Source organism: Pseudorasbora parva, chromosome 3, assembly GCF_024679245.1.
Source record: "Pseudorasbora parva isolate DD20220531a chromosome 3, ASM2467924v1, whole genome shotgun sequence".
In the NCBI taxonomy this organism is placed as follows: domain Eukaryota; kingdom Metazoa; phylum Chordata; class Actinopteri; order Cypriniformes; family Gobionidae; genus Pseudorasbora; species Pseudorasbora parva.
In genome coordinates, this window is record NC_090174.1 from 61,463,457 (window position 1) to 61,475,036 (window position 11,580).

Consider the following 11,580-nt stretch of genomic DNA (forward strand, 5'->3'; position numbering starts at 1 on the left):
GGGATGAACACGGAGATTTTAAGCTTTCAAATTAGGCCTAATTTATGATGATTAATAAAATATGCGATAGGAAAAAAGGCAATAAAATAAAAGCGTACCAAGCACAGTTAAGAGGTTAACTTTATTTTTAAATAGACCAGGTTATAAAATAATTATATATATATAAAAAAAAAAAACATTTTAATATATAAAAAAAATTTAATATAATATATATATATATATAGATATATATATATATATATATATATATATATATATATATATATATATATATATATATATATATTATCTCTTTAATGAAAATTATTTTATTACCTAATCTATACAATTTATACATTTTCATTTTAGTAATTTTAAATGATTTTGTCATCATCTTATATAAAAATAAAGACAAAAACACATAAAATTACTAAAGTGAAAATAATAATGAATGAATACTATATAACTGACACTAAAATAACACTGCTACAGAAATGACAGCTCTCTACCCTCAAACTGTGTATTTTTTCACAATATTTTAGTTTATTAGATTTGTTTTAGACTGGCCGATAAATGTCTTTCTGCTTAATGTGACAGTTGCAATCAAATGGTGATATCAAGACTCTCGACCTGAAACGCGCACATAATCATCATTATACGAGCGGACAACATAGGTATTGAGCTAAATCATTGTTATGTAGTCTGTGAGTGAGGTAATCAAGCCAAACTGAGTAAAACCTTTATTTAAACAGATTTAAATCTAGGGAAAACAGAACTAAGACCCCATAATCCAGAGCTTAAACATCACAAGAGCCCTTATAAAACTGTTCAGTAGCATACATGAACAACGGCAGTGTCCAGAAGTTCAGCTAACTGTTCCTGTCTATGTGCAGGCCACTAAAAAACTCAATTCTAAAGACAATCACAACACTGTGACACACGGTTCAGTCAGCCGTCTCACAGTGGCAGTAGACGGATATTTCTGAGTTTGTTCCGTTCTTGTGAATTATTCATAGCACAGCATCAGCGCAGGAGGGGGTCTGAGGCTTTCATTTGTTCACTCTCTCCTGATGGTTAGTATTACACAATAAAAATAGACAAAACCAGACCCGAAAGTGGATGGATGGATGGATGGATGGATGGATGGATGGATGGATGGATGGATGGATGGATGGATGGATGGATGGATGGATGGATGGATGGATGGATGGATGGATGGAACGGTTGGACGGATGGAACGGTTGGACGGATGGAACGGTTGGACGGATGGAACGGTTGCATGGATGGATGGATGGATGGATGGATGGATGGATGGATGGATGGATGGATGGATGGATGGAACGGTTGGATGGAATGGTTGGTTGGTTGGATGGATGGAACAGATGAATGGATGGATGGAAGGAATGGTTGGTTGGTTGGAACGGATAGTATGGATGGATGGATGGATGGATGGATGGATATGATAGAGCAATATGATGGATGGATGGATGGATGGAACGGTTGGATGGATGGATGGATGGATGGATGGATGGATGGATGGATGGATGGATGGATGGATGGATGGATGGATGGATGGATGGATGGATGGAACGGTTGGATGGAACGGTTGGATGGAACGGTTGGATGGATGGAATGGTTGGTTGGTTGGATGAAACGGATGGATGGATGGATGGATGGATGGATGGATGGATGGATGGATGGATGGAACGGTTGGATGGAACGGTTGGATGGAACGGTTGGATGGAACGGTTGGATGGATGGAATGGTTGGTTGGTTGGTTGGTTGGATGAAACGGATGGATGGATGGATGGATGGATGGATGGATGGATGGATGGATGGATGGATGGATGGATGGATGGATGGATATGATATGATTGAGCGATATGATGGATGGATGGATGGATGGATGGATGGATGGATGGATGGATGGATGGATGGAACGGTTGGATGGAACGGTTGGATGGAACGGTTGGATGGAACGGTTGGATGGATGGATGGATGGATGGAACGGTTGGATGGATGGATGGATGGATGGATGGATGGATGGATGGATGGATGGATGGATGGATGGATGGATGGATGGATGGATGGATGGATGGATGGAACGGTTGGATGGAACGGTTGGATGGAACGGTTGGATGGAACGGTTGGATGGAACGGTTGGATGGATGGAATGGTTGGTTGGTTGGTTGGTTGGATGAAACGGATGGATGGATGGATGGATGGATGGATGGATGGATGGATGGATGGATGGATGGATGGATGCATGGATGGATGGATGGATGGGTGGATGGGTGGATATGATATGATTGAGCGATATGATGGATGGATGGATGGATGGATGGATGGATGGATGGATGGATGGATGGATGGATGGATGGATGGATGGATGGATGGATGGATGGATGGATGGATGGATGGATGGATGGGATGGACTAATTTATACTAATTTTAAACATACAGGGGTATATTTGCCCCTTATCTTGAATATTGAGGGCATTATAAACGCATTTTAATAGAGTAAATCAGCAGTGAAAGAGTGCTCTAAATGCTCAAGTGCACTACTCTAACCTACTGTCTCTACATCATGTAGTGTATGTGTGTGTGTGTGTGTGTGGTCTCTAGATGTGTTTGTGTAGAGTGAGGGACACACTCGATAATGTCAGATCATCACACCTTAAAACAACAATCACGCTATGATCATAGACGGTTATATATCACACACCCCAACAAACAGAGCTATGGAATAAAGTTCTTACCAAATCCTCCATGTTGTCTTCTGAGCATCTGGACGTTGAGCACTTCTCCTCCGATGGCTCATCTGATGAACACGGCTCGGGTAAACCTGCTTTACACGCCTCTTCCTCTGCCGGAGGTGAGCTGAGCGGAGGCCTTTCACTGTCCTGCTGCTTTTTCCTCTTCATAAGCTGAGATGATTCACTTCGGGAAAGCGAGTGGGAGCGGAAGAGAACGAGATTTCGGTCCTGGACGCAACTCTTTGACCTCGGGCGGGATACACTGAAAAAAATGTGCGTTGGATTTACATGATTTAATTGTGTATTAAATCAGTCCCACATGAATCAATTGCGTTAAAGGAACACTCCAGCGTTTTTAGAAATAGGGCTTATTCCACTTATTTCCTACAATTAGATATGTGGCCAAATGCAGTTTTGTCTCAGTGCATGCATTGTTTTAGTTTGGCAGGGTCGCCGCTAGCTTAGCTTAGCATAATGAATGGAATCCTATGTTGCCAGTTAGCATGTCCTGAGTAAAAGTGATCCCCCCCCCAAAAAAACACCTAATTACTTCTTGTGACGTGCGTATTCACAACGAGTACAAATAGCGATGCAGATTAAGACGAGGCGATTTAGGCAGATATTGACATGGGACTATATTATGAAGAAGCAGCGATATCACGGCTCTTATCCTCACGTCCTCCGGCTGTTGAGCGATCGCAGTGTGTTGCGTGATATCTCTGCATCGCTATTTGTACTCGTTGCGAATACGCACGCCACAAGAAGTAATTAGGTGTTTTTTTTGGGGGGGGTCACTTTTACTCAGGACATGCTAACTGGCAACATAGGATTCCATTTATTATGCTAAGCTAAGCTAGCGGCGACCCTGCCAAACTAAAACAATGCATGCACTGAGACAAAACTGCATTTGCCCACATATCTAAATGTAGGAAAGAAGTGGAATAAGCCCTATTTCTAAAAACGCTGGAGTGGTCCTTTAAACAAACATAATTTGTTCATGTAACTTCAAGATCATTAAATGAATACATTTTAAGTGACTCAATTAAATAGTCTCAAAGTGAAATTTATATGACCCCCTTACATGATTTAGACATTCAATTTCATATATTCAATCATCCACCTCAGTTTCATTTACTTTAATGTTACAAAACCGAATTATAATACTGCACTAGCTAATTAACATGAGTTGTTTTAATCCACAGCCTAAACAAATGCTCCACTCTTCTCACCAATGGTAAACCATTGTAATTTAAATTCTTCTAATAATTCCAACATAATTAAATATTAAACACTATAAAACACTATCAAGTCTCCCCTTTTCTCATATTGCTCAAAAATACATAAAAAATAACACTTTTACATATAAATAACAACATTTTCTCGCTCTTGATTTAGCCATATGCTGGGAACTAACAAGCCCCGCCCAGTTTTAGTTAATGCAAAATATCATTCACAAAAGCAGCAGATTAAGTTTGACTTCAATTTGACTTATATTTAAGTGGATTGAACCATGGGCATCGGAAGCAAATAATATGTGAGTGGGTCCTCTCTCTAAGAATTATTTTAACTGGAGTAACGTTAGATGCCATTTACATTAAATAACACAAATATGCCTGCGTTTACTAAACGATTGATTGGGAAAGACAAAATGATGGAAGTCGTTGAACCGTTAACCGTGGCTGTAGTGTAGGGGTAAGAGACGCATGGCATTAAGTTGACGTTTATCGATCAGAGGTTCGAATCCGCCTTTTGCCGAACTCGCTCTACTCCCTTTTCCCATCACATATCAGATCGGAAAGGCATTTATTTTTGATAAAAATTAAGAAAATATTAGAAAAGTGGAAATTAAGCATCTAACATGTTTAATAATAAGTGTTTCTCAGTTAGGGGTAGATAAACAGACATGTGCTGAATTAGAGACGATAAAAGTGAGCGGGTCCAATATCATGGGTCGTAAAAAGTGGGTGGGTCTTGTCCCGCACACACACACACACACACACACACACACAATGGTTCCGACGCCCATGGGTTGAACACAATCAAATTAAGTTTGGACAAAATGTATAGCAATTGTGTTGCTTTAACTAATTTTAAAGGAACTGTATGTAAGAAATGTTTTTCAATTAATCATAAAATGGCCCTGATATGTCACTAGAGATTAAGAAATCATGTTCATTTTAAGTACTTCTATCACTGACAACAGTAGTCCGGCCAGGATATTTTAAAAGTTGTTGTTGCAGCCCTCAACTGATGTTGATGATGTCATGTTGTGTTTTGGCCTGAAGCTCCGCTCTCCACCTATCGACCAATCATGAAGTCAGTAGTGTTTCAGGTTGCCAGATCTGCTCTAGTTACCACAGCTGCAGATCTACAAACGCTCCTGCTGATCCTGCAGCCAATCTGGCAACCTCGAGTCAGGGGGGAGGGGGAGGGCGACACACTGCTCTACAGTCATTTGAAAATGATTGCAGTACCAGTTTTGGCCACAATCTTAGTTAAATAAGCAATTTGAACAAGCAGTAAAAATCCTTTTTTTTTTCAGTATAGTTTTGCTACGCACCCTTTCTGGTCTTCCTTCGCTTCCTGTGACGGTCGGCCGTGGGCTTCCAGCAGATGACACAGGAAGTAGCTCTTCTCTAAATCCACTTCCTGTCGAAGGCGCTGAAGTAACGCCAACTGCTGCCCGTCCGCCTGCGGAAGCAACGTTTTTATCAGTTCCTCGAGTTTGTGATACGCCGCACCGTTACCTTTACATCCAGGTTTGAGTCCTTGTGCTCCGGTTCTGCTGATTCCAGCAATCTCATCAGCTAGTTGGCGCTTAACTTCTCGTGTTTGTCTGAGCGTGAAGTTCTCCGCGAGTTTCCCGTCGCGACTCCGCCAGCGTAGCAAACGTCGGATCTCAGCCGCGCGCTCTCGGCCTAAGGTTTCTCTCAGCCGTATTAGCTCCAGTGCCTTTTTCTGCTCATGTCTGTACGTCAACTCCCTCAGCGCTCTCTCCCGCTCTTCCCGCGACTCTTCCCGCTGCCTCCGCAGCTCCAGGGAAAAGCGCCGGAAAGCCTGCTGGTTTCGACTGCGCTCCACTTCTAGCGTTGCGCGGAGACGCTCCAAATCCCGCCACGGATCCGGGCCGGAGTCACGACGGCAGCAGCTTTGTTTGCGGCAGGTCGGGCCTTTCTTGGAGGAGAGAATCGAAGGGTTATTGTCATCAGAGTTTTCGTCCATGATGCTGATAATGGGGGCCACACAAAAGTCAACTCAGAAAGCATACAGATGGGATGAATATGATGATGTTACACAGGCGACAGCATGCACACACAAGCCAACTGAAAAGAGCAGAGAAGAAAGATGATTATCAGCATGCACACAAAGATTCAGAACTGATATTAAATAGATAGTTGACCCAATATGAAATGTCTGTCATTAACTCCTCCCCCTAATGTCGTTCCACACCCGTAAGACCTCCGTTCATCTTCACACACAGTTTAAGATATTTTATATTTAGTCCGAGAGCGTATGCAAGTGTATGCACACTATACTGTCCATGTCCAGAAAGGGAATAAAAACATCATCACAGTAGTCCATATGAGACATCAGTGGGTTAATTAGAGTCTCTTGAAGCATCCAAAATACATTTGGGTCCAAAAATAACAAAAACTACGACTTTATTCATTCAGCATTTTCTTCTCTTTCGGGTTTGTTCGTTGTGTTGCTATCAATGGAGGGGTCAGAAATCTCTCTGATTTCATCAAAAATATCTTAATTTATGTCCTAAAGATGAACAGAGGTCTTATGGGTTGGGAACAACATGAGGGTGAGGAATTTCATTTTTGGGTGAACGAACCCTTCCTTTAAAAAGTGTCCCTATTATGCTATTTTAAAGGTTCTTAATTTTGTTACAATAGGTTTAAATGCATCCAAGGTCAAAAAATGTCAGGGCTTGACATTAACACCCGCCAACCCGCTAAATGTGTGTGTATTTCAGTAGTGGCGTGTACTGCGGTCACCCCTACTAGTACCACTAACACAATCCATCTGAAACGCTTCTACTATTAATTTCCCACAGAATAGACACGATACCAGCGCCTCTTTCTCTCTCTCTTCTCTCCGACAGCGAGGGACACAAACCCGCCTCCACTCACTCGTCTTATTTGCTGCTGATAAATATTGTTGCTGTTACTAGGGCTGTTTCGAATGCCATTTTTTGAGCTTCGAAGTTTAGGTGGCAATCAATATCGAATATTCGAAGCTTCGGTGGGTGGGGCTAAATATATAATAATAGTGTCGTTTGCATTTGTATCATCTTTCACGACTTCACGTTTCACTCTTCGGCATCGTAAATGTGTTGCGGCAGACCCAGTGGAGTGCAGTGTTGCATTTGGTGCAATATGATCAGGTGGCACACATTCTTTAAATATTAATAAACATTTAATAATCTTTTAAATAGAACAGTTTCCGGTACGCATTACACGGGCAGGTTTATGCTCCGAAAACGGACAGTGCACAAGTGATACAAAACACAGTGTAGTGTAGTCTGGCTCCATTATCTTCATTCATTTTCTGAAGCCTTCGCCTTCAACTACATTAACGGGCCTCATATCCATAGCGACAAACTCTACTATGGCATCTGTTATCTCTCTCTTTCTTTTCTCTGTTAACGGTTTTCGGAATTCCAGGATCTGCTGTGAAGGTTTGGGTTTTGTTGAGCATGTTGATGGCTGCGATACCTGTGGATGTACCTCGTATTTACAATTAGCCTATTTATCATAGCAAATTAAGCGCATAAAAGCAGTTGTTGTTTTTTTTGCCGCGTGCTACTTACAGAACTCAGGTGATTTTTCAAACTTGTGGTGCTGTTGTGGTAGGCCAGTTTCAAATCGCATATTTGACACACTACCTTTGTCTTGTCATCCTCACTTAATTTAAAGTACTCCCAAACAGCTGAGGTCTTGGGCATTTTGTACCTATTCGGTATGAGATTAAATAAATCACTACGTTCGCCAACGGGTGGTTCAAGCATGAGTGAGAATGAGTCCGCTCCGGAAGTCGCGTGTGAAAAAAAAAAGAATATTCGAATCTCAAAACTGAAAATCGAATGCCACCTCACCGAACGAATATTCGAATATTCTAGTACAGCCCTAGCTGTTACAGGGCTTGAATTTTGCTGTGGGATTGCATTTAGTGCGCATAATTTAACTAATTCCCACAGATTTTGTGTCCACACCCAAAGTGCGCGCACATAAAGCCGCCTCTCAGCACTAAATTGAGTTCTTTCTTGCTTACTTGTTTAAGTTAAACCAACAAAAACCAACAACATTTTTTTACAGTGTGTGTAAAACTTTCTTTTGGGTGACAATAACTACATTTATCATTTGATCTTTAAAAGTTTGCAGAGCGTTTACATTCACACGAACTGTAGCCTGTACAGTCTGTAGCCATTTTTAAAAAACATCTTAAGACACATATTTTCCAACTGCACCTGACCAATAAAGACTAGCACTTAACTATCCAATTACATTTTCTGTTTGTTTGTCCAAAAAAAAAAAAAGTTTGTGTACTGTCCTCGATTAACTGAGACTTCTTACAGCTCTTACAGGTTGTTGGCCTTGTTTGTTTCGTTGCTTCTATTGCTCTCCCCTTTTAAAAAAAAAAAGCGTCTGCTAAATGATTAAATGTAAATTAGAGGGCATATCTAATAAAGCATAACAGGGGCACTTTAAGAAAGAAAACATGATCACATGCACAAACAAACTGATGCACAACGCAATCAGTCACTGATTAGCTCAGTGGCCAGTTACATTATATACACACATATGAGTTAATATGGGGCGTTATGAACCGGCAGAACCTGATCTAAAGCAGGCTGGATCTGTTTGATTAAGTCAACGCTAAACTCAGAGTTTGTTCAGCTAGCTTCATATAACAGGACACAGTAAATACTGCTCTTATGTAAATACACTAAACTAAACAAGGCTAAACTGAACAAAAACTCAATACAGTTAAAAGTTTGGACACATTCATTCTATTATAATTCATTTCTAAATTTTAAAGTAATAATAAGCTCTATGAAATAAAACAAATAGGAACAATGTAGATGCACTGTAAAAAAATAAGTAACCTGGTTGCATTAAAATTTTGAGTTTATTGAAATTAAAAATGTGAGTTGATACAATGAAGGAAATTTGTTTAATAAATAGAAACTCAAAATATTATTGTATCTGAACCACATTAAAAAATATATATAAATCATGAAAATAGGACTATTTGGCATGCGTCACACAAATAAAACACACACAATTACCCAATATGCTTCTTTTAAAAAAATTAAATATTTGAATAAAGGTTCAAATCTCAAAAACGTTCATTGTATTAACTCACATTTTTAATTTCAATAAAATCAAAAATTAAGGCAACCAGGTTACTTTTTTTTTTTAAATAATTTTTTACATTGTGGCAATTTACACATTTTATTTGTGCAAATACCTTATTTTCAGCATAATTTATATTTGTCTACAAACATTTAAGCATAAAACTTTAGATTAAATGGCATTTAAAATCACTCAAGTGTGTCCAAATTTGACTGGTGATGTATATAAATGACAGTAAAATAAATGTTATATATATATGTGTATATATATATATATATATATATATATATATATATATATATATATATATATATATATGTATATATATATATATATATATATATATATATGTATATATATATATATATATATATATATATATATATATATATATATATATATATATATATATATATATGTATATATATATATATGTATATATATATTTTTTTTTTTTTTTTTTTTTTTTTTTTTTTCATAGAGCTTACTATTAATCTAAAATTTAGATATGCCAATATATATATATATATATATATATATATATATATATATATATATATATATATATATTGGCATATCTAAATTTTAGATTAATAGTAAGCTCTTTGAAATAATACAAATGTGTGTAATGTAGTCATGCCAATTTATGCACATAATAAACTGCATTTAAAAAGATGAGAAACACAATTCAGTAAAGTGTGTCCAAACTTGACTGGTGGTGTGACAGTAAACACATGTAACTTTAATATCATTAGGCATATACTAAGGTAGTTGGCGACTTATTTTCTTTTACACACAGAATAATGTTTCACGAATCAGTTAAACTGTGACATGCATGCTGGTCATCACAGACACGTCACTCAGAAATATACGGAGAAAACACGTTCAAATGTCATGGTTTAAAGACACACACAGATACAATTAAACACAATCAGACAAACACGGCGACGCAATTATACAAATATATAGAACGCGATGGAACGCACAGATACAAATATTTAGAACGTGATAGAACGCAAAGATACAATGCATCACTGTAACGTTCTTGAAACAATGTAGAAGTCTCGCGAGCGGTTTCTTCACTTAGACGCGTGTGATGATCCACAGAGACTTTAATGAGCGGGATATAAACACACTGACCTTCCTCCGCACACACACTTCAAGATGCTCTTCATATATTCCTCGAGCTCCACTGGAAACCTCTGAGAGACGCGTTTAAACGGGCATTAATCCTCGCGTACCCGCGTCAGCGCGATGTTCGTCGCGTTCGGCCGCGTCTTAAGCACCAGTTGCTTCAGTGTCCGGTCCTCTGGACATCCGCGCTCCTCTGAGCACACAGCGCCCGCTGCTGGACGCTCGCACGCAGTACAACATCATTACTTACATGCTGAGTATTTATTCTTATTAGGGCTACATTCCCTTTATAGTAGTGACTGTTTAGTGTAACTTTTCTCATATATATATATATATATATATATATATATATATATATATATATATATATATATATATATATATATATATATATATATATATATATATATATATATATATATATATATATATATATATATATATATATATAAGGCATATAATAAAGCTTTATATATATATAAGGCATATAATAAAGCTTTTATGTGTTGGTTGTTTGTATTATTCTATATTTCTACTTTTTATCCATTTTTGTTATTTTTCCCTTTTCCAGTGTTGCACTTTGAGATTCTTCAGAATGAAAAGTGTTATAAATAAAATCTATTATTTAATTTATATATATATATATATATATATATATATATAGAGAGAGAGAGAGAGAGAGAGAGAGAGAGAGAGAGAGAGAGAGAGAGAGAGAGAGAGAGAGAGAGAGAGAGAGGGGGGACAGACAGACGATGGATGGATGGATGGATGGATGGATGGATGGATGGATGGATGGATGGATGGATGGATGGATGGATGGATGGATGGAGGGAGGGAGGGAGGGAGGGAGGGAGGGAGGGAGGGAGGGAGGGAGGAAGGGAGGGAGGGATGGAGGGAGGGACAGACAGACAGACGATGGATGGATGGATGGATGGATGGATGGATGGATGGATGGATGGATGGATGGATGGATGGATGGATGGATGGATGGAGGGAGGGAGGGACGGACGATGGATGGACGGACGGACGGACGGACGGAGGGAGGGAGGGACGATGGATGGATGGATGGATGGATGGATGGATGGATGGATGGATGGATGGATGGATGGATGGATAGATAGATAGATAGATAGATAGATAGATAGATAGATAGATAGATAGATAGATAGATAGATAGATAGATAGATAGATAGATAGATAGATAGATAGATAGATAGATAGATAGATAGATACATATATATAAAAAATCAACAAACACACACATTGAACAAAACAGGCAATACATTGTTACAAAATCACAATTAAGTAAATACAGCTGTATAAAGTGAAAGGAACGATAGAGAGAA

The 11,580-nt window shown here is 38.6% G+C and overlaps 1 protein-coding gene across 2 annotated transcripts in view; it reads right to left on the reverse strand.

The window, feature by feature from the left end:
* The window catches only part of LOC137071582 (peripheral-type benzodiazepine receptor-associated protein 1), a 198,424-nt gene extending 188,038 nt beyond the window's left edge, over positions 1-10,386 (reverse strand). For both annotated transcript variants that reach the window (XM_067439707.1, XM_067439706.1), the window contains exons 1-3: positions 10,241-10,386; positions 5,296-6,058; positions 2,739-2,997 (exon numbers count right to left, since the gene is read on the reverse strand). In XM_067439707.1, the coding sequence (XP_067295808.1) occupies positions 2,739-2,997; positions 5,296-5,957 (921 nt within the window). In that variant the 5' untranslated portion in view covers positions 5,958-6,058; positions 10,241-10,386. The remainder of the gene's footprint in view (positions 1-2,738; positions 2,998-5,295; positions 6,059-10,240) is intronic.
* Between the last annotated feature and the right edge of the window lie 1,194 nt (positions 10,387-11,580).